The sequence below is a fragment of the Bactrocera tryoni genome, chromosome 5 (assembly GCF_016617805.1).
Source record: "Bactrocera tryoni isolate S06 chromosome 5, CSIRO_BtryS06_freeze2, whole genome shotgun sequence".
NCBI classification, from domain to species: Eukaryota; Metazoa; Arthropoda; class Insecta; order Diptera; family Tephritidae; genus Bactrocera; species Bactrocera tryoni.
Genome location: NC_052503.1, coordinates 32,824,940 through 32,850,082, shown reverse-complemented (window position 1 = coordinate 32,850,082; position 25,143 = coordinate 32,824,940). Strand labels below are relative to the sequence as shown.

Here is a 25,143-nt window from a genome sequence, read left to right as displayed (position 1 = left end):
ACCAAATATAATCGAATGGTTCTGTTGGCGACTTTAGACGTTTGAAACTTCTTCAATGCCGCAAGATGGACGGACATTATCGGTGCTTTAGAAAAAATTTTAAAATCCCTGATTACCTCAATGCTGCGCTTCGGAGCTACCTTAATAACAGATAACTGCTGTACCAGCCTAGAGAGGGGCCACCACAAATAGAAGATACGTCAGGAGCAGCAAAGGGACCAATTTAGGCTCAGACCTGTTGAACATTAGTTATGACGGAAAAATAAAACTTGAAATGCCAAACAAATCATATTTAATCGGCTACGTGGACGTCAGATCAGCAGTAAACACAGCCCGAGACACAAAGCAAGTCCGAAAAAAGCTGAATCAGGTGATGATTCGGAAGTAAACATGACTTGACACACATAACCTCCAGCTTGCAACAGAAAAAAAAGAGCTACTACTGCTGACGAACAAGCACATTACACACAAAAAGCTGTGAATTGCCTAGGCGTAAGACTGGACCCCAAATTAACCTACTGGGTACAAAGCCAACATCGCGCAGGAAAGGCAGCGAAAATCACCTTCTATGTTAGCAGCCAACATAGGAGAGCCCATACGAGAAAAGAGGAAGCTCTTAATGTCAACAACCACCAGCGTCTTACTATATTCGCAAGGCAATGAAGATGATTTGGAAACCAGCGATTGCTTAACATCTTCTGATATATGAATCTGAAATTATTATACTATGATCAAATTGAAAGGTGAATTTTTAATTTTTTTTTCTGTAAGTTGGTAGTACTGCTAGTGATATCCATGCTAAATTTCACGTCAAAATATTCACAAGTATTTGAGATACGCATCATTTTGTGAGGCTCTAAAAGTGAATTTTTCGATTTTTACTATGTCTGAATTTATTGAACAAAGAAGTGCTATAATGCACCATCTCATACTGCATCGGTTATTCGTGATTATTTCGCCACATTTTCAACTAATATCGTGCCGCAACCACCGCATTCGCCAGATTTACCTTCGAGTAACTTCTGGCTATTCAGCAAATTCACATGACCTTACGAGGACACCGTTTTAACTCAATTGGGGATATGAAGCTGAATCGAAGAAGGCTCTGATAGCCATCACGACGGAGGATTTTTCCAAGTGCTGTGATGACTTGAAAATTCGTTGGCATAAGCGTATTGCAGGGAGGGGATTACTTTGCAGGAGATGAAATGGACAAAATTCACATTTCAATTTGATCACAGTACAGAGAATTGGAATGATGGGGAGCGATAAGTGGGTCCATAAGAAACCTACAACCCTGAAGAAGTCTATTGATTATATAGGTTTCACCGCAAAGGTGAGGCTTTCATAAACAATTTTGTACCAAATTAACACCAACTTGCAAAATGGCGAAACGAATGTCGTTTATTGAGGACTTTATAATACAAATTTTGTAATTTTTCTACAAAGCTATAAACTGAAATGAAAGCTATAAATTTGCATGAAAGACCAAGCTATGAAGCAGTGTAATTAAGTGATTAAACTCACGCTACGATTAAGTTAGCCAAACGATCCAGCTCGTAGCAAACGGTAATCACCGAAAAATCATAAAATTACGTAAGGCCTCCATATGATTTATATGATGTATGTATGTATGCGTAAGCACACCTGATTTGATTCAATTCGATTTCGTCAACCGAATCCGGTAGCTTGCAGGATACCGAATTAAGTGAATATATACTTTTTTCACTTATTCCAACAATAAAATTGGGCAATAAACTACAAGTGTTCAATTTTAATTTACATATAGTGTTTTATGGCAACTTATCGATAGCATTATTGACCTCATTGCGATTTTTGTAAACTTGTGCCTCCTTGCGGGTCTGCTAACCGCAGCTAAGTGAGGCACTTGTAGTCCTTCAAAAATGATGTCTTAGCAAAAGATTGCAATAAATATGGCATTGCACAGTAAAAATCGGCAGTTAAATGAGCGCAAGTTGGCGCGTGATATATATCCATATATACTATGTGTTTGTACTTGCGTTGTGCTGCTGTGACATCATGGATGTCATGAAATTAAGTGCAGCGACAAAATCTGCCAAACGAACGTTGGAAATTGCACAAACGAGTGCTGCGATGCAATGCTAATTAAAAGTTTGGTACTTGTTGTTGGTTATTTTCGTACTAAAAACATGCTAAACGCCTGCATACCTACGAAGGCGGTCCGATAAGTATTTAGCTAGCAAATAAAAAACGAAAATTTTTGAAAAATGGTAAAGTTTTTTTCAACTTCCTCAACAACGTCTAGTTTTATGGTAGAATCAAGACAACTGAGCCAGCGATGCTCCAATTTCTTAATCGGTCTGAAAGGTACGTATTCTTCTCTTCTAGAATCAAGACAGCTATGCCCAATGCCCAATGGCATGAGCCAGTTCATTTTTGCTAGAGGAAGAAGTTTTCGACAAACGGGGCTCTTTCTCTCCAGTTAATCGCAGTAGAACCCATCTTCTGAGTCTCAGAAAACAGTGGTCATCACTTTCGCGGTCGAAATTAAAGTCTCTGCTTTCTTCAGAGCAGGTTTTCCACGAGAAATCTGTGGTTTGAACTGTTTCTTGGTCTCTAGTGTGTACCTTTAGATGCACATCGCGTCCATAGTCCATCGAATTCCACTTAAACAACATCAAAAAATTCTCTAAAATGATCCGATTTGGAAGAATATTTTGTACTTGTAGCATATGCTTGTAGCATACAACATTTTTGTGCAGGTTTTCCAATAGGGATGATATGATTTCAAAGTGTGGTTTCGGCCATGTTTAATGTGTCATGATCTGTTGCCGAAGACCGCAATTTGTTGATTCCAAGACGTTCTCAAGAATTGGGACTGTGTTAAACCACAACCTGGCGGATTTTGAGAAAGGGTTTGGGCCCATACGTATAAAATTGTTCTCACTCAAGAACTGAAGCCATTGGACCATCGCGACGTCGTCAATTTGCTGATTTTGCCTAGACACAACTTTAAAACGATAACAATGTTTTTGAGAAAATCACCTCCTCCTAAGAGGATCCCATTACATTCACCTAAATTGACAATTTGGTGAGGTGTTTGGTCCGGTGGAATCATTGGTATCGAAATAAAGCTGATGATACCCTTACTGTTAATGGAGAGCGGCATAGATCGTTGATAACCAACTTTGTATGGCCGAAATTGGAAGAAGTTGATCTTGACAACATCTGATTCCAACAACACAAAGCACGTTCAACAACCGAATTATTTCGAAAAAAGTTTGGAGATATGATAATTTCATGAAATTATGACATTGTGTGGCCTACAAGATGTTGTGATTTAATACCATCAGACTACATTTTGTGGGGTCATTTGAAATCATTGGTCTTTAGCAATAAACCAGACACTCTTCAAGCATTAAAAGTCAATATTGAAAGTGCTATACATGACATACAACTTGATTTGGTCGAAAAAGTACTCGAAAATTGGGTTCATCGAATTCGTTCCTGTAAACGAGGTCGTGGGGCTATTTGAATGATGTTATATTCAGAACTTAATTGTATCGATTGTACTTCACATTAAATAAGAAGCATTTTCTTTTTGAAAAAAAAAAACATATCACTTTTCTTGGAAAACACTGTATAGCACAATTAATTAGTTTGAAGAGTGTTAGTGTTTTGGCGGTGGCAGCTGGAGGCCAGCACGTATATTTGACACAGCGTCTCTTTCTTCACCCCGCTGCTTGGTTACTGACAAAAAGAACCTTCCAGCAATGTAAGCAGCAGCTTTCGAATTCTTTTTTATTTTTTTTATTATTTTTTTTTTTGTTTCAGAAAATTTTGCATGAAATATGTTTGTTCTTGTTGTTGTTAGTAACACGGATTTTTGCAACCACACGATTTATGGTTCTGAAAAGTTTCCATGCCACAAATTCGCGACGATTTAGTGTCCATTGTTTGAGCGGGAAATTTCAGCGCTACTAAAACAATGACCGCCGCCGCCATCCTCCTTCCGCCAGCGGCGTTGTGTGGGAGCAACACCGAAAGAGTTGATAATTGGCTGCAGTTAATGTGATTTTATTGTTGTTATTATTGCTGTGCACTTAGTGTTAGTTGTGAAACATTCACGGCTTAGTGTGCCAACCGCAAATCATTTGTTGGCTGCAGTTCTATTTGAGGTTTTTATTTCCATAATGTTTTTTTTTTTGGATAAATATTTTTAGATTTTCCAAGTGATTTGTAGCGCATGCAAATCTTTTAAACAATCACATTAAATATTCGTGCAGATGTTTTATCGATTTCTAAGCGCATGCCAGTAATGCTAGTGGAATGAGCTGGCAACTGGTTACTGTCCATTAGTGGCAGCGAAATCAAGATCGGGTTCAAGTTCGTCATTTGTTGATCACTGTTGTTGTAGTGGTGATTTATGGCCTCTATTTAGTTGTTATTGCTCGCCATAGAACGCTATAAAGAGTCTACGCCTTCACTTTCTAGAATTCTAAGCAAGCTGATTTCATTTTCAGGCATTAGACATCTTCCAAACTAATTACAACCATAAATTCCTACATTTAGAAGTAGTTTCATTAATCTTTTGTAAATTAATTTCATAATTATAATATATAATTATTTCATCAATTTTAATGCCTTTTAATTTATTTAAATACGTATTTTATATTTCTGCACATATTTACATGTATGAATGTCATTGTCATTCTTGCTCGAATGAACTGTTATGGAATATTCTTCTGATATCGCGGAATAAACATGGTGTTCCACGTGGGGTGTAGTCACGATTTTCTTGCTTTGAAATACATGTGAATACTTAATGTAATTCAGTGGCATTCCACTTGGATCACTGCAGCTGTAATTGACAAATAGCATGCGCTCAAAATCACATATATATTTGTTGTATAAGTTGATTTTCTTCTGCGAGAATATTGCCTTTGGAGATTGGCTTTTATTAGTACCGCAAACCATATTACATTAAAGAAGCATTACTCAGCAATCAATGAAATGGCAGCATTATAAACACTAACATATTCAGTCGATTAGCTTAGGCAGTCTTATAGGTATTTAATATTATATTAAACCAGTTCTCAGTCAGGGTTTATCTATTGAGAGAAAAAGTTTTCATCTTCAAACTTATGACATGTTTTCACTATATCTAAATTATATTATTCGCTCACTCATTCATAATACACACTCTCGAGCAACAACCTTTTAGCTCTCTCAAAAACTAGGATGGAGCCATGTGTAGAAGTTCATGCACGTGAGGAAAGTTCACTGTTTGCTATGCACTTGGGAGTGGCCAGAAACGCTTTTTTGACATATACTTAGCTAAAGCAACTAATGACTTCCGGTCTTGGACGAAGTATCTTCTAAGGAAGCAAAGAACATCAAATTGAAGTGAGGAGGTGACGAGAAGGCGAACCATTCCTCTTCAGGATTGTGCGCTAGGTTTGAAAACCGCTACGTATCTTTGGGACAACGATCGGTATATTCAGCCTCCACGATCCACAAATGCGTTGAGGCTGATTGGCTTCGCCGGACCCGAAATAAAGTTATCTGTAGTTTTAGAATCCAGCGTAGGAAAATTCATCAAGCTACCTGGCTGTCTCCGGATCGAAAAGCCTCCAACTATATCGATCATGTTGTGGTACCCGAAAGACACGTCTTGCAGCCAAAATATGCAGCAAAAAACGCCCATCAATAAACACAAGGAAGGTTCGAAAAGCTTCTATCACAACAGCCGAACGATTTTCTACTCGACTTGTACTCCTGCTCTCTGAGAGCACTCATCATCAACTCGGTATAAGAGAACTGTGGGACGGCATTTCAAGCTCTTTACGAAAAACTGTAAACGAAACCATTGGTTTTCGGAAAACGCAAACGAACGGCTGGTACGAGGAGAAGTGTCGTGTCGCAATAGAGAAAACAGACTGCCTACCTCGCAACGTTACAATCGATCACAGCACGTGCGAGATGGGATAGATATCGAGTGCTGAAGAGCAAAGCCAGACACATTTGCAGACAAAAACAGAGAGAGGCCGAAATGCGTGAGTATGAAGAGACAAGCTGGCCGACAATCGCGCCGATTAGCAGAAGGTTTCTGGACCAGAGCATGCTCTTGTAGAACCTCCAGTGGTGACCAAGTAACTGATGGCCAGAACATACTGATATTATACCATGAAGAAGTTCGAATAGCAACAACAAAGCGGCAGAGGCCGATGGATTGTCAGCCGAGCTATTCAAATACGGCGGCGAAGAACTGATAAGGCGCATCTAATATAAAATTCTATCGAGCATATTTTGTGAAAGTTTAAAGGTCACCGTCAACAAACTGATTGGACCTTTTCTGTGTGGCTTCATTACTCAAAAATGTAAGATCATGGATATTGGCCACTATTTTAAGTATATTGAGGTCAGTGTCCAGTGTCCGAATTACAAAAACCTGATCTTAGAACGACAATTATTCATAGCTGCCTTACATAATATTGATATTAAACTCGAGAACAACTGTTATTCTTAAAAAGTATGTAAATGTATGAAAGCTCATATAGTGACAATACATATGTACATATCCTATATGTATATATAATATTAAAGAAAAATTCCTTGGGAGTTTTTGGAAATACGGAATAAAATTAAATAATTATGACATAATTAACGAATTGGAAAAATGTTAGGAAAAATATGAGCACCGGATTTGGGTGATTAAATCAGAAACAATCACGAACTGCTATTAGAAAAGTCACAGCGCCTTATTGAGCTTCGCGAGAACATTGCTGAAAATCTGTAATTGGAACACAGAACAGTCACGATTCACGTACCGAATGGATTGCGCAACTTGATTTATTGCCAAAAAACTAACCCCATTTCGGCATGCGACGCGGTGTTGCACGCACTCAAAGCAGAACGACGAAGCGTTGCAATGATGAATCGGCAGCAATCAATATGACAGCCATGACTAGGCCAATACTAAGCCTAACAGCAATGTAACTGGCAATTTTGATTAACGAAATGTTGCATACGAATGGCAGCAAGCAAATTGAGTGAAGGAAGAACAGCTTCATGGGGTGTGTTAATGCAGCAGCCAATTAAGCATTATAAGAAGAGTTTTCATAGTTTTACGAACTTTCAACAAAATAATTGTTATATAATTAAACTGCGATTGCATACAATCATGAGTAGAAAACGATTTTTGAAAACAGTAAACAATTGTGAAAACCGATCTCACTGGTAGTCGGCGCCATCAAGGAATCAAACTTGCGCTTACTTTGCCATTGTTTTGCTGCTGGCTGCTGGCAACGCTTGAGCGAAATGAGGTTAATTACGAGGAGAACCACCTGCTCAAATGTAGCACAGCCACCGTCATCGACGTCGCCATCGCTTCTACTGCAGCCGCAGCCACAGCCGCCACACGCTTACTGTGGTCGAACTGTCTGTCAAGCAAGATTTTCAGTAATCAACTACACATTTCGGTTATACGTTTGTTGCCCGTCTGACTGACGTTCTACTAATGTTGGCAGCTATTATCACTTTATTTCATTACAACAACAACTAAGCCAATAAGTGAAATCGTGATGTTGTAACCACACATTGACCACCATTCAAAACACATTTCGGTGCAATTACTGACCGAAATTGTGGTGAACGGTAAAGTAATGTTGCATTGGATCACTTTCGCTCGCAACCACACTTCATCAGCAGCAGCAATATGGGCAAATTGCTGTCCATCAAAATTCATTTGAATTAGAGTAAACTGCGGTTTATAACAGAGCTTAATAGTGTACTCACAGCAATACACATAAGTCACTTCCGAGATGAATGAATATAGTACTTGAAATGCTTGCGCGGTTATGGGGCAGCTAAACGTTGAACACCTTTCAAACAAAAAAAAAAAGAAAAACTACCACCTTTTATGATTGCAATATTTTTATTTAATTTGGCATTTTATAATTTATTTGGAATGTTTTGTAAACACATGATCTATCAAAAGCAAAGTAAAATTATCACTTTTGGTTACTTCTACAATTACTTTTTTGTGCTTCTCGAGCAATAGATTGACGATTTGGCACTAATGTTTTTCTTAAGCGCACCACTGGCCTAAACAGAGTATATAAAGTTTGCCTCGAAGTTTATAACATCCTAAAGGTAACCTCCGGTGTGTTTAACGTGAGTACCTGCTGGCGACAGCCTAACTCCACGGCGCTCATAAGCATAGCGGATCAAATCGGTACCGACACTCTTCGAGGGGTCAATCCGCATGAGCAGGTTTTAGCGAACTTTAAGGGCTCCTGCTCCCGTGCTACCAGAATTAAGTGTTCGGTCAGACCTCGTAGGACTGGTGACCAGGAGTTGGACTCCATACGCACATTACACGCATACACCATTCACACAAGAAGCAAACCGTAATTCCCAATTAAACGCCTTCGCCACCTAAACAATTAACGCGCATTCGACCCTAACTGTTCGACATTCGGCCGAGAGTTTCCTTAAATAAAGAGTTACATGAGTCTTTAATGATAGATGAACAGTAACCATACTTTTGCTACGCAGAGAACCGATGGCGGATGGAGCCGTGTGTAAAAGTTCACGCAAGTCAGGAGCGCCATTCCCTTGGGAGTGGCCTGAAATGACTCTTTTACATATGACGCAAGCAGCTCACGACTTCCGGCCTTAGACCAAGAATCCTCTAGGTAACCAAAAACATCCGTTTGAAGACGAGCTAAAGTCCCTCCCCAGGCTTGTGCACTGAATTTGGGTGAATTTGGGACCCGCCAAAACACCTCTAATGAAAAGTCGACTATAACCGCGTAGCTTTGATATCTATCGCTTGAATGGTTCCGCTATAGAGAGTAGTCATCATATAAGCGATAGTGAGACGCTTACTAAGAAATAGTGCCAATTTAGCTTATAAAACCTCAGATGATATAAGGCTAATTTAGTACGTATGATATGCATTGAAATATTTGCAATCTTATGCTGAACGGAATGAAATACTAATATTGAAATTTTTCGCACACAGTTTAAATTATTTTTAGATCACTTTCCTTAAATTCTCAACACACAACCTAATAAAATAACTGTATTTAATACACCAATAAAAAAGTGAAAATCTTTTTCTTTAACCATTAATCTATATTTATTTCCCTACGATTAGTTTTACGTGATTTAAAATATTTTAATTCATACAACTTTATAGCTAAAAGATGTCTTGACCTGAGCTTCAACATGCCTTAGCAAGGGGTGTTATCCCACAAACATATATAAAAGCATCAATTTTCCTCTTTAAAACATCTACTAGAGGTGTAAAAGCTTATTACTATATATTTTCAGAAATTCCATGTAATATTTTTGTTTCAAAAGCTGAGTTATTTTTTGAAAAATGTGTTGCATTTCAAAGTAAATTGCGAATCTGTACCCAATGGTCATTGCAATCCATCAAATTGTAGTCGCACATTTAGACATTGCTCATTGTCGTTAAACCGTCGCACGTCTCGCCTCTCGCCAAAAATGCTGCTAATCGCATTGTAAGCAATTTATACCCGAATATACGAGTTGGCATAGGGTAATATAGCTTACTTAACGATTCTTATTTCAATATATACTTATAAAATATATCTAGGGTCACCACAGTATGATACACTGGAGGAGGTATAGATAGTGAGGCCGCAGAGTCTGTTAAAATTCGCGGCGCAGGCTTTCAAGAGGATGACTACACCTCTTGAACTTAGCAACTGAACTACATTTGGTATTGCAAATGATCAAATTGGTCTATGCGTGGCTTATTGGCCTAACAGATTAACCTAACCTAACCTAAAAAATATTTGAAAATGTATACTATGCATTAAAAGTCAAAAATACGAAATAAATTTGACACATAGTATATCACACCTCTTCGTTCGAAAAAATTTAAAACTTCATAAACCTAACCATGAATAAAGCTTTTTAATAACCGAATCGTTGCAATGTCACACCAAAAGTCACACTTATCTCAACATTCGGTTCCATCTCCGCTTATCGCACCTTACTTGCTGTTGTTGTAATAACCGAGGTTCGCCGCTTTTTTTTTGTCGCTTTCGTTATCATGTCTGTTGTTTTGGCTCGCTGCTGCATACCGTATAGCTGGTGCCACCAGCCATTGTAGCTGCTTGTGTCAGAGATTTATCGAAGTTACGCGACCTTAACGACCCTCAGCATACTAAACGCACACATCGCCGCATTTGCGGTATCCGCGTGTAAATACCGAAACATAATTCAAATTCAGTTTGATAATTCGTGCATTCATGTACAATATGACAACACCAATACATGCATACTAAAGCATTCGCGTGTACAGCGGCAGCAGCGAGAACGAGAAACCACCTGCCAGCATTGAATCAAAATTTCAATGTTAGACACTTGACTTGGCACAAATATACAGATGTAAAGGTATTTCGTGTGCTTATGTATCTCCAATTATGCTTGGCTTATGCATCCAATTTTATTGTAAGGTGTTCCACGCGCTTTTGTCTGTACATATTTATTTACCCTTTGCAATAATGATAACAAAAGAGCTTTGTTTATTATTTTTCGGTATCTTTCAATTAAAGAAGGTTCCCGCCCATTGTTTGTCATAGTTTATCTCTATTACTAGCATAATTATAACCCTATTTGCGGTCTTATTAAACCTTTACAGTTGATTTGTTGCTCTATACATAGCTGGTTCAAGCTACTTAGTTCAAGGTTTTAATTTCAATTACATTGAAATATTTCAATTATGATTTGTATAGCATGAAGTCGAAACCAATCGGTCAAAAAGTTCGATTTATTAAAAATTTATTATGTTAATGCTTCCGCGTACGTTTTTTCTCCATTATTAGTATTTATATGAAATTGGTTACAGAAAAAAGTAGAAAAGTAGAATTGTAAATTCAATCACACACATTTTCAATGAGTTATTAGGGGGTCTTACAGTTGGTGTGGCAACGAAGAACTGATGTAATATTTAATGACATTAATTAATTGACGATTTGAAAATACGAGCTTCTCTAATAAAAAAAATGCCCCTAATTATCCAAAAGTGGCTTTCTATTTGACAGTTATAAAACTTTTTAGAGAGATTAGTTCATATGAATAATTATTTCGGTTTTCTACAGGTGGGGACGGCACCATTGTATTATTAAGATCATCCAGTCTGTCTCACTTTTGCCAGCATAGCCATTTACTAAGTAATTTCGTTTTCTTAATGCAGTTAAAATATGATTTTTTCATTGTGTAAAATATTTTATGAAATTATGTATTCTCCATTTTAATCCAATACCTTTTGCCATCTTTCGAGGAAGAGATTGATTCCACGCTAAAAAAATGTTTGATCCTTGCTAGTAAAACACTGCTTCGAGTGGTTTTTGACATCCGGTTTTGAAGTGAAGGTTCTCCCATCCAAAAAAAATTTGCAGAGGCCGGAACAAGTAATAGTCCGAGGGTGCCAAGTCTGAAAATTATGGTGGTTATGTGAGTGCGAAAGCTTTTAGCGTGTCATCAAACTTGTATGAGGTGTCGCATTATCTTGGTGGAACAGTACATCTTTTCTATTAATCAATTCTGACTACTTCGTTCGGTAAGAACATGAGGAAACCATATATCAAGCTTAGAATGCTAGATGTTTCGTGTACTTGTGTACGGTCACCGTAGACAAATTTAATCTTTCAATAATTTCTCGAGTTTTTATTAAACGAAATGATTCGACCAACGACTTTATTTTATCCACATCGGCAGCTATTGTCATCAAACGAAATTACTCCGGGAACGACCCAGCATGTCGAATATTGATTTCTAACTGATTAACCCCAACTGGTTTAACATAATAAGTTCTTAACTTGACGTAGCTCCACAAAAGGTAATCCGACAAAGTCAAATTACAAATTACATCAGAACTTAGGCGATTAAAATTGAAAGCGTTCGTCAATATGGACTTCAGGCTCAATTTTAAAAGCAATGTTCCCATTTTATGTAAATAGTTTCGGCGTGCCAACTACCTCAAATAGCAACTTTTTCAGGTACCTAAAAAATGTTTCTAGAATTTTTCGAAATTCAAATACTCGCGGTTATAGAAGCGCTTCAGCACCAATTCTTTATTGTTTTTAAGGACTGTAAGTTTCTTCCTCTGTGATGATCCTTTAATTTAGACTCTTTTTAGTTATTTTTGCTATCCAAAGTAGTTCTCAACTATATGCTGAAGTTTGTCTTTTTCGTAGGGGCGTCCCTGGCAAGTAGTAACGGCGGTAGTTTCTCGCTAACGGCCTTCAACTTTTGAACCTTTGTGAACTTTCCTTCTGTGTGATAAATCAGTATTCGGTACATTTCGTAGACAGAACCACCTCCAACATGACAGCTAAACGCCGTTAAACTAAGGCTGCCCTTTACAAAATCTAACTCTAGAAAGTTTTATACCTCTAAATTTGGTTTAGGAACATTTTTATTAGGGTCTAGATATTTCCACCACATCTTCCTCATCGCAACTTTCAAAATTTTTAGCCTCACTGCGATAGTGTCATTATAATATCCAGTTACGACGTTTATCATTACGGCGATGTGAGCTTTGCCAAGAACTAGCAGTTCAAAAGACGTTCGCAACCCCACAAGTGCCAGACAAGTTTAATATGGAAGTTGTTTGATTCTACTGCTAATGAGTTCATGTCAATCAGCTCTAGGCCTGTATAGCAACTCTGCTATCGGAGTGGATGTTTATCTCTCTAAAGGAAGTCGTACTTCGGAGAAGTCCGCTTGAAAGACACTAAAGCGATATATGTAAAAGTCTAAGCCAAGAGTTGTTTGAGAGCACCAGTCCAGCGACTCCGCTCCGCCCACAAATCTCTGGAAGGTATGTGCGCAAAGAAGTTGCCGCTAGGAGAAGACGCAGTGGTCCAAGTTATCAGGGATGCAGTCGAGGTAAGAGATGATTTCGGAATGTCCCTTTCTGAGACAGTTCCTCGAAGTCCGTTAGCAATCTTTGCAGCAATTAATTTGCAGGCCAACTACTGCTATTATATGGATATTTCCAAAGTCGAGCAGTAGTCTTAGTTATGAAAAATTATGAACCTAGCTTACTAGGTCGCATTGCTTAAATGGGAGTATTTTCGAAAGACTTTTTTTAGTATTTAAGCATCTAGTAAATCATATTCCTATATATGATATACTTATATGGTGCAAGTACATTGTCAATAGAAGTGTTTGATTGTGGAATAATAAAATAATTGTTGCTTGTAAATCCGTCTGATTTCATTACCCACATAAATATAAACTATTTATTACACAAACAGAATAACCCACTATACGAGTATACTAAACCGTACAACCTCCCCTAAATTACTTTCAAAGCGATGTTTATGTGTTGGATCCCAAGTTGTTCGCCACTGCCACGTATGATTTGCAAATTTAGCATAAAATATAAATTGCGGTATTACCAGAAAGTAATTAAATAAAAAACTTTTCAAACCATCAAATGTATCAAATGAGCTTACGATTCACTTAAAATTTATTTATTTTTTTCCAGTTTTACAATTGGAATTGCTAAATCTTCTATGAAATATCACTATTCTAAGTTTGTATTTCCATATCTCCTACATTAATTGTTCATATTTCGGTTCTTCTCTAAATTTATATTTCAAGTTCTTCTTTAAATTTGCACTTTTTGCGGCTGTTCAAACAAAATATAATTAAATTTCACAGTCTCGCCAAAATCGTTTGCTTCAAGAAATATTTTTTGGCAAATTGATTTATGTTCGTGATAAGCGTGCTAATATTCAAATTAAAAAGGAAATAGAGAACTTCAGACTGTTAATTATCATAATTAAACAAAATAATGAAATATCACGAACATTTGGTCATGCTTGAGATATTGCATGTGGATAATTTTATAAGTACACACTGAGCAAGTCGTCTAAGAAAAATTTATTAAAAAAATTTATAATTTGATTAATCATTATTTTACTAAATCGCAGTATATTTTTTTCATAAATACGGATGTCTGAATTTTTTAATTCTTGTAGTTAGATATCTATCAGGTAGCGCTATATTTGTGCAAAAACTTAAATGTGTTCTTTGCTCGAGCAATTGATTGAAATAGCTATTTTATATGATATTGACCCAAATGCTCAAGTTCAAATTGATTTTAAATAAGTGCGTTCTTTCAATTTCAAAGTTGTTTACCTTCAGACATCCTACCGAACTGTTGGGTGTTGAAGTTAAGCGCCTGTGCAAATTTGTATTGGCTACTAAGCGTTTTGCCGATCTGTAAGTCCGAGCACGGGAGTTCTTATTTTCAATGACTTTACAGAAGACTACATTTATAAGTCCACGTGCGATCTCTTATCAGCCATCTAACCTAACCGAAACCTTACGTTGAAATATAAAGGTCGTATAGTTAAAGACGGTATAAGCAGGCAAAGCCTGTGTGCTTTTTCCAATAGTGAAGAGTGGTTGGATTTATTCCGTAAGAGCATTTATTGCTTCAGTAACATTTATTGTAGCTTATATAGACATTATGTCACCAACACCTGAAAGGAAGACCCAGCAGAAGGTAAGCCAAAGTGGTATTTAAAATATCAAATTGAAATTTACACATATGCTTTTCTCTCCCAGAAACTGCTCATCTTTTGGACCAAAATATTTCTTCCCCCATAAATTAATTGCCAAGGCAACGCTATAACTTTTGAAAAAAACAGTTCATATATAGCACTATAAGAGTGATTAAAAAAAATTTTTTTTTTTTCGTTTCGTACTTGGAAAAATAGGTTCTTAGACACCTCTAAGAAAGCCTCTCCAAACATGAGTTTTTAATTGTAACGGGAAGGTCCTCCTACATACAGTTTTCTATTTTTTCTTATTATCAGATAGAAAAATTTATATCTCGCTTCCAATTACTTGAAAAAATATCTTGTTCCTTAGATTTTGTAGGAAATTGAATGCTCTACAAAAAAGGTCCGGTATGATTTTTTCGTAAACCCAACCGTTTAAAAGATATTAACGGTTGAAGTTTGATTATTTTTGGGAAAGTTTTTTATTTCTTATGAATTTTATAACTCAATGAAAAAAATCATTATGAATAAGGTTTTTGGAGAGGCTTTCTTAGAGTTGTCTAGGAACCTATTTTTCAGAGTATCAAACGAAAAAAAAAATTTTTTTTTTGATCCACCTTAATATGCATTGATGTTTGACGATGAATATCTCGTAAACGCTTAATTTAATCGAAAAATCATAGGAGACCATTTTTATAGAGCAGTAAATTTCCTACAAAATTATGAGTTTCATCATTCATAATAATTTTTTTTCATTGAGTTATGAAATTCATAAGAAATAAATAATTTTCACAAAAATAATCAAATTTTAACTGTTAATATCTTTTAAACGTTTGGATTTACGAAAAAATCATAGTAGACCTTTTTTGTAGAGCATTCAATTTCCCACAAAATCTAAGAAACAAGATATTTTTTCAAGTAGTTGGAAGCGAGATATAAATTTTTCTATTTGATAATAAGAAAAAATAGAAAATTGTTTGTAGGAGGACCTTCCCGTTACAATTAAAAACTCATTTTGGAGAGGCTTTCTTAGAGGTGTCCCAGGAACCTATTTTTCCGAGTACGAAACGAAAAAAAAAATTTTTTTTTGAATCATCCTAAGCACTATAGCACATAATCGTATAAACTACAATCAAAATCAGGATAAAGATATTGTTATACCCCTACACTTGTGAAGGGTTTTACAGCTTGCAGCCGAAGTTAACGCATTTTATAGCTTTTTAATTGCGTCGAGTGACATTGGGTAGGAGTTTGTTAAGAGTGAACACTCTAATTTAATGCAATAATTCTAAACTTACATAAGGGGTTAGCGTTAGCGAGAATTGTCAAAAAATATTTTTCTTATTTTTTAAAGTATGATATCTTAGAAATATTCCCTGAAGTAAATCCAACAAATACTTTTCGAGTTCTTCGTTAATTACCAAAGTGTGTTTCATGCGCTCCAGAATGTTCGTGCGAAACTTCAAGTTCCGTTTTTCTCAAACCATTTTTTTTTTTTTTCAAATTGTGACCACCGTAGCATAAAAACCGCTAGGTAGCTTTCTGTGAAATTTATACCTAATGGAGGGTTTTTTTATTAATTCCGATTTTTTATAACCAATTAACTATTGGTTTTCTCCCAAAGATCTGAAACAAAATTTTACTCAGATCGCCATTTTGTTAATTTAAAAAAAAAACATCGGTCAGGCACTAGACTATGTATTAATAAAACTATTTTTTATTCGATTGATTTTAGATGAATCTCCACCGCAAGGAGCCTCGATTGCAACTGGATCAATCCAGACAGCCATTACTTTTTAAATTAATATTTTTTTCAAAATTCTGTCAACTTAAGTCGAGTTGTACTTGTTTTTACTTTTATAAAACAAATAATTTACTGGCAAAAAAATATTAAAAATGTATTTTTTTCATATCTCTGACTAGGACAGCTAATCCCATAAGTCCTTAATTGAGACGCTACAAAATAAATTACATTTAAAATAAATGTTTTTTAATATGTTGGTAAGACTGTCCTTAATTAATATACCAAATATGAGCGCGATATGTTAACCAATTTATTCACAGCGACTGCTTAAGTCTGTACACCTCATTAGGCCCTGCGATATTTACTCGTACAATGGATAAAAATATCGAACAAGGAATTTATCTCAAATATCGTATTTCTAACCATCGAACAGATGTTTTTTTTTTCAAAAAGAGTACCATAAACAGGTCTCTTTGGATATGCTTGATCATGCGAATTCCGATCTCACATTCATTGGGATCATTACACCAGTCAACAAAAAAAATATTTTTTTTTGGGGTTTCTGTTCTCATGCTTGAACTCTGATTCTAGACATTGAAAAACACTTAAATATCAATCTTTCTTTCTTTAAGTTTGCTTTGGGCTGATCCACATCGATAAGTTTATTTGGGGCTTAATGCGAGAGAGCTCATATGAGCATAAAAGAAATACCAAAAATATTCACTTTTAGACAGTAATTTCTTGTTATTTTACATTTATATATTATTGTTTATCACACATCTTGAATAAAAACGACTCTTGTATCTAAAAAAAACGTTTACTAATTATAATCTATAGTGAAATTGTAGAAAAAATATAAAAATCATCGAAAAATTGCTCTAATTTCTACGAAAGCAAACTTTAACCGAAAAAAATTTTCCTTATTTTTGTCATATCAGACCCAAAATTCGTGTTGACCGGTGTATACAAGTACTTGTATGTAACTGCCGATGAGAAATGAGTTTATAAATTTGACATGCAAACAAGTCAACAATCATCTGAATGGAGGGAAAAAATTAGCCAAAACCAAAAAATATACGCCAAAGCCGCTCAAAAATCAAGGTGATGCTCATTGTTTTTTCCCGATATTTCTGGTTTGGTGCATAATGAATTTGTTTCGAAAATACGGATCGTCAATAAGGAGTTCTATTTGGTCGTATTGAGGTGTTTGCGTGAAAACATCCGTCAAAACCGGCCGGAATTGTGGAGGAACAATTCATGGATTTTGACCCATCGCATAGAGTCACGATTGTGACCGTATTTAAAGACAAAAACGCAATGAATACCATCGATCAACCACCATATTCTGCAGATTTGGCTCCGTGTGATTTTTTCTTGTTCTCCAAACTGAAACTGCCGCTCCGTAGAACCCATTTTCAGTCGATCGAAGATATTAAACAACATTCGCTGAACGCTATCCCAAAAAGTGCTTGTGAAAAGTGTTTCTAGAACTGGAAAATTCGTTGACATAAGTGTATTAAATCTGATGGGGATTACTTTGATGACTTATTTTGTCGCCTTCAAAGTAATCTCAAGCAGTTGTGTGAATAATTAAATACTTTGTGTTTTATTAACAATTTCCGGGTACTTTTTTGGCACTTGGAAACCCTGGCCTCAATAGTTATTTCACAACAGTTGCTACGTGGTAGCTGTCGATAAGTATTTACCAAATATTTTGAAATGTTTGTTTATATAACATATAGTATCATATTATTAACCTAAATCTATACAGTAGCATTCTCACCTCATTTATTTTTCGTAGAAATACGAATTAACTTCAAACAACTGTTTAAACAAAAACATGTTCAATATTTGAACAAGCTTAGTTTTACAGTTCTGCTTTTGTTTTTCATTCTAACAAGTGCAAATATGCTAAATCTCACAAAGGAGTTAGAAACTCGTGTATGTTTGACTTTTTTTCCGTTATGGCAAAACGAGAAATATAAATTTGTTTAAAGCAATAAATTTAATTTTTTCTGGAACATTTTTTAAACCTTTTTTTATTATCAAAGCAAAATGAAGTTTGTGAAAAAATACTAGTTTTAAAGCACAAAATAAAAATTGAAAAATTTCTTTGTCAAGCATTAATAGAAATGATGAAATAGCTATGCTTGGTTTCATAGATTTTATGAAAAAAGAACAAAAGCTACACAATCAGCAGTAATTTGTTAGCACACTCAAGGTCATGTGATTAATTTGCACGCACTTCTGGTCTGCGCTAATGATTTTCCTCTGCCTATTACTTCATTCCACTATAATTATTCTTATTAGTAAAATTTTAGTTGTTTGGCATACAACAACAACGAGTTGAACGACCTTTAGTAATTTGTCCGATTACTTCAGACAGCTACTGTGCTCAACGCACGCGAGCCGAAAGCAGACGCTATTGTTACAAGATCGGCATTTGTATAGCTTGATTATTGATATTCTAAAGAATGTCCAAAGCTTTTATTTGTCGCCAGAATCAATGTAATGCGCCAGCACAAATTTGCATATTCAAATATCTTAGAGAAGACTAATTAATTATTGGAGAGGTTCAATGTACGAGCTTTAAAAACAAAATAAAAAATACAGCTGATACTACCAAATATTTAAGTAGAAAATTATAAATAAAAAACATAGGTATAAAAATATATAAAAAAACTAAGAGAAGTTAAAATAAAAAAAAAAATAAGAAAGAAAAGTTGGAATCAAAATCAACTTTCATGCCTTTAAATTGTATCGAATGTATCACTTTATGTAAGTAAACATGTCTGTATATTGCAAAAAAAGAAAACCCCTTCAAACTGGGGGTGCATAGAAACAATAATACCCTTCATAAGTGCACCTTTTCTAGCATAAAGGTGTATAAAAAGTTCTTTAACTTGAATTTGATGGCTAAGCTTGTATGACAGCTATATGCTATATTGATGCGATCTGAGCAATATTTTCGACGATTGCACTGCTGCCTTTGGGAAATAATGTATACCAAATTTCGTAATGAAAGTTTGTCAAATGAAAAAGTTTTCTATAAAAAACTAAGTTTTCTTGATCAGTTTGTATGACAGCTATATGCAATATTGGTCCGATATCAGTGATTCCGAGAACATTAGAGCTTTTTTGGGAGAAAAGCTCGTGTGTGGAATTTTAGACCGTTATCTCAAAAACTGAGGAACTAGTTCGACATACACATGTCTAATTCGACTCAGCACCTCACACTGATCATTTGTATATATTCTTCATAGAGTCTCCGACGCTTTCTCCTAGGTATTATAAGCTTCGCGGCAAACTTAATAAACGCTGTTCAGGTTTTAAAAATTCAAAATAGAAATCTTCACAGTCAGCGCAAACGCGGTCAGCGGCTTAAACTATATATGGTATATCCATGTACAAATTTGCTTTAGTTTTTATTGTTCATTATTTAATCTATGCACACATTAATATCGGTTTACGGCTGCTTCCGAAACTAAAAAACACCAAAATATCCAAATTATAAATAAAGAAAGACACTATTCGAAACCAGTTCACTTAATAAGTCATGGTTCCGCGCATATTGATAAAATTCTTTATCATCATTTCAGGCAGAGAGTTTTGCGTTGGTTGCTTTTTGTCACCACAAGTGTGAGTATGTATGTATATAAACTGGTATGTCTGCAGACTGGCCGATTCTACTCTACATTTAGTTGCATATATTAAGATTTCGATAAGCTACAGTATTTACTGATTTACATCGCGCATAAACAGTCCTATCATGTTTGTTTATAAGTCTTGTTTGGTTTTAACCGTGAAAAGATTTGAATAATAATAAGAGATAATTGATTTTAGTCTCTGCTTAAAATCTATTTGGGGCATTATTTTGGCAAACTTTGATTCAAACATCCGATCTTCATTCAAAAATTATACCGGTGAGAATGTAATCGTCTATGGCGGCCGTTATCGCGCCATTAGAACCGACTATTTGGTGCTTGAAATTGAAGCTCGTGATCTCGGCGACATTTTGTTTCAACAAGACGGCGCCACTTTCCACTCATCGCATCAACCAATGGATTTATTGAGAGAACACTTCAGCGAGCAGATAATTTCACCTTTTGTGCCGATCTATTGGCCACCAAGATCGTACGATATCACATGGTTAGACTTTTCCTGTGGGAGATATAAAGTCTAAAGTCTATTCGGACAATCCCGCTTCGATTCACGACTTGGAGCAAAACATTACGCGTGTCATTCGCCAGTTACCAGTCGAAAAGCTCGTACGTGTCATCGAAAATTGTACTCAACGGATGGATCATTTGAGACGTAGTCGCGGCCAACATTTGAAAGAAATAATGTTTTTTCGAAAGATAATAAACTTTCCCCATTAAAATTGAAGTTTCTCTGTTTTTTCTTTAAAAAGTAGGAAACCTCTAAATGGATTACCCTTTATATGACATGTGGATACATTATTTCTATCATACTGTAGTTTCTTCCGAACTTCCCTGGCCAACTTTATGTCAATGTGGGTATACCTTCATTAAAATTTTGTGGAAATATTATTTTGAGCAAGAAGTAGTCCTTTCAGCTACTTTTTGGACCTCGTATACATAATATGATGGTTTTCGAACCACAAATATACTTTATATTAAATATATCGGTTAATAAGTATGCTTATTACCAACGAAATTATGGAAATTATTGTTATATGAATTCACTGTAGTTTGGTGATTGACACAGAGAAAAAAAATGGCGATATCAGTACATACTTCTCGGTTAAAATTTGACCGGACTGACAACACTTGTTACAAGCTTCGGCTGGGATGGTCTTCAGTGTCTTTCATCGAATTTTGGTTGTAGCAATTTTGGCTCGTTTTTTGAATTTTTGAAGTTCCCTTCGTTAGATTTTTGAACAGTTTTGAGGTAATTTTCCTAATCCTACGTCTCGTCGCCAGTAATGATACGTTTAATGAATGTAGGTTCTCAACAACACTGTCAAGCATACCTTTTGCTGCCTCTACTCGACGTCGTTTTTGCAAGGAATTCTGGTCTTTTGGTATGAGTCCAGAATTGACACACTTCATAACCAAAACATTAACCGAAATGTGTTGTGTCGATACACAAGAGATGCAGAGATGCGCCTCAATCTCATGTTTGTTGTCAACGCAATGATTTTCAAGTACTGCTTCTTTTACTTTTGTAATTAACAGAGGTGAGACCATGACTTCACCTGCACTTATGTTCATGGCAAGGTGAACTCCCAAAACACTGCTGCAACATTTTCAACGATTCTGTAGCTGTGATTCAATTCGAAACACAAAATTCCATGCAAACTAGTTGCAATTTTCTTTCCTGGCATGGTAAATACCATAGATCAAACTTCATATTGACGCAAAACAGGTTTTACCAAACTAACAAGAGAATTTTGATCGATTCGCTTTCAGCACGCAGTTTCAATTGACCAGTATGGCTCAAATTTGTAGAACAAATGGTTGAAGAAGAGTTTTATGTTTCACTATTAAAACGAAGTATTGATTTAAAAAAGCAATAAAATCCGCAGACGTCCTTATTTTTTCGCAGCAAATACGGAAACCGAAATCCAAACTTGACTCGTTTTACTGCGCTGCAGTAAAAAAGCACTTAAGGCACTCTAGCAGCATTAGTCCCAATTGTGTTGCGATAGCTTATGCAATGTACTGATACAAAACAATAGTGGAGTTCATGATTATGCAAAGCCAAGCGCGATATCAAAAAGAATTAAAACTACAAATTCAAATTTGGTCAAACATAATTCGCGACAAATTGATTTATGACCCGGTTGAGTTTAAATTAACTTCGGATGCAAATGCGATGCATAGGTGTACGAATGAACAAACATAGAAGTTGATTTAGTAGTAAAATAGAATTGAGTGTTTTGTAGCGTGTCGAATAAAATACAAACACACATACACTTATTTGTATACTTGTGTACTCGAACAATGAATTTGTCTCAAATTTTGTGTTTCTAACCAAAATTTTGTGTGCGGAATCGTTGCGAATGTTGGAAAAGGGTGATTTAGTTTTATCAAAAAGCAAGCCTACGAGTGGTACAAGGCCTTCAAAGGCGGTCGAGAGATTGTTGAAGACATGTCTCGTTCTAGATGACCGTCGACCTCTTCAACTCATGAAAATATAAAAAAGTGAAAGATAAGGTGCTTTGAAAATCATCAGGCAAGTGTTAGAGAGATGGCAAGAGAGATGGTAAGAGAGCTCGACATCCCTCGAGAGTCCATTTGAATGATTTTTATTGATATTTTGGGTATAAAACACGTTCTTGCTCGACTGGTCACGATAAAGCTATTTTTTTTTTCAAAAGTAGTACCATAAATAGGTCTCTTTGGACATGCTTGATCGTGCGAATCCCGATCCCACATTCATGGAGAGTATTATAACTGCTGATGAGGCATGGAAAAAAAAATGGAAAAAATGAGCCGAAAACCAGGTGAGGTGTTGAACATCTATCGCAAGAACATCCATCGAGAACGGCCGGATTTTTGGAAGAACAATTCATGGATTTTGCACGATGATAATGCACCGAGTCACGATTGTGATCGAATTTAAGGCCGAAACACAATAAATACCATCGATCAACCACCATATTCAACAGATTTGGTTCTGTGTGATTTTTTCTTATTCTACAAACCGAAATTGCCACGCCGTGAAAGTCGTTTTAAGTCGATCGGAGAGATAAAATAAAATTCGCACAAGGAGCTGAAGGTCATTCCAAAAAGAGCTTATGAAAAGTGTTTCGAGAACTAGAAAAACCGTTGGGATTATTGTATTATGCCTGGTGGGGAAGGCGACAAAATAAATATTGACGAATAATTAAATATTTTGCGTTTTATTTACAATTTCCGGGTACTCACAATGTATATTAATACAAAATTTTCTGCACTACAAAAAAGGCCTGCATAATTTTGACATAAAACCACTTCTCTAAAAGTTATACACAATTAACGTTTTCCATCAAATGTACTGAACATTCATAGAAGTGATTCTGTGTTACTCATACGACGTGGTATACTGTTGGAATCTGCTACTTTTGCTGTTTAATTTTAGTTGCGCATAACTTTTAAAAGAATGTTTGTCCGAAAAAAATCATGAAGACTTTTTTTTTAGGATAAAAAATTGATAATTGAATAGTATTATCCTAAAAGATATAGGTTTATTTGCTTCGAAGACGAAAAATATAATACGAAATATCAAAAAATGCCATGTAAAAACAGAGGAAAAGTAAGTAGGCTCGATTTAAATTGCAAATAAATAGTTTGTTAACGTTAGATAATGTTTTTTAGGGCAAAAACTGAAACTCCAGAACACAACTGCAAACAAACAATCAGCTTGTGTTATAACGGTAACCCTAACACTTGGTTTGCTTGGCTGATAAATTAGAATAAAATGCAGAATATTTTATAAATACGAATTCTAATAAAACTCACCTCTTTTGTCGCGCTGCGCAAGCTGCTGTTGTTGCTGCAGATGATGAGTTGGTTGCTGTTGTTTTTGTGCGCGTGTTTCTTCGCCATTGTTTGCCGCAGTTGTTGAACTAGATACTGGATGATTGACGATTTTCGTGCTGTTGGCGCTGCTGAATGGCTGAGGAAATGTATGAATTCTGCTATAATTGTGATTGTTGTTGCTGCTGCTGTGATTGCTGTCGCCGGAGTTGATAATGACCAGTGATAAGAGTATGAGTAAGACCGATACGCGTGACATTATGGCGAATGAATTTGTTTTTGTTTTTTTTTTGTATCTTAAAAATATTGCACTGAAGAATTCACCTTTAATTTTAGCTTTATTTTAATTTAATTTTAATTTATTTTTATTAATTTTTTTCTTTAGTAATAATATTGTTTTTTATTATTGAAACTATTTTTTTTATTATAATTTTGTTTAAAATAGTTTTTTTTTTATTATTTTTATTGTTATAGATATCTTCCGATCTAATAACTAATTATATTATTATTTTAAATATTTTTTAAAATGTAGTGATGACTTTTTTAAATATCTGGCGCTTTTGATGACTGACTGTTTAAATGTGTGACTGACCGTTAGACCGGCATACGCGGAATGCGCTTCACTTGCTGCGTTTCGTAGCGAAAATGCTGCTCAAGGCAAAGTCGCTGCTCGTGTAGCGTTTACGCGGCGTCTCAAAGCGCAGGCAGCTATGCGGTAATGCGACGCACTTGACCACTCGACGCGCGATGCTCGAAATTCAAATTAATAACAGGGTTCGTTGGCTACAACTAAGCCATCTAGCGCAGTAGAAATTTTTTCACAGCAACTTGATGCTTGCTGTGATTATAATATATTTGTGTTGTTTTATAGTTTTGTTGTTGTTGTATAATAGTTGTTGTTGTTATTTAACATTTGTTGTTGTAATATTTTAGTTTTTTCTTAACATTTGTTATTGTAATTTATTACTTCTTTATAAATTTTGTTGTTGTTGATGTTGTTGCATAAAATTTGTTGTTGTAATATTTTAATTTTTTGTAATATTATTTTTATAATTTTTTGTCTTAATATTTGTTGTTGTAATCTTTTAATTTTTTCTAGTATATGTTGTTGTATAACTAAGCGCTTGCATCTGATTACTATGCAGCGTTTATTTATCAAATCGTTAACGAAATTTTCAAGTCAATAGTAAACAAATGCGCGGAAGACACCACACACGCGTTACGTCACTAACACACACAAACAAGTTTAGCGTTACAACAACACACACACCTGCGCGTCCACTAGCCTTTAACTGCAGCTTATCTGAATCGGGCTTTCCGACTGGCTAACTTGTATATATTAATGTACCTGTTCCGTTCCACCTGGCGTGCG

General features: G+C 35.6%; 1 protein-coding gene across 2 annotated transcripts in view; it reads right to left on the bottom strand.

Moving 5' to 3' along the window:
• LOC120778160 overlaps nt 1–24,047 on the bottom strand; it is an 82,637-nt gene extending 58,590 nt beyond the window's left edge. For both annotated transcript variants that reach the window (XM_040109886.1, XM_040109887.1), the window contains exon 1: nt 23,754–24,047. In XM_040109886.1, the coding sequence (XP_039965820.1) occupies nt 23,754–24,030 (277 nt within the window). In that variant the 5' untranslated portion in view covers nt 24,031–24,047. The remainder of the gene's footprint in view (nt 1–23,753) is intronic.
• Nucleotides 24,048–25,143: the final 1,096 nt, after the last annotated feature.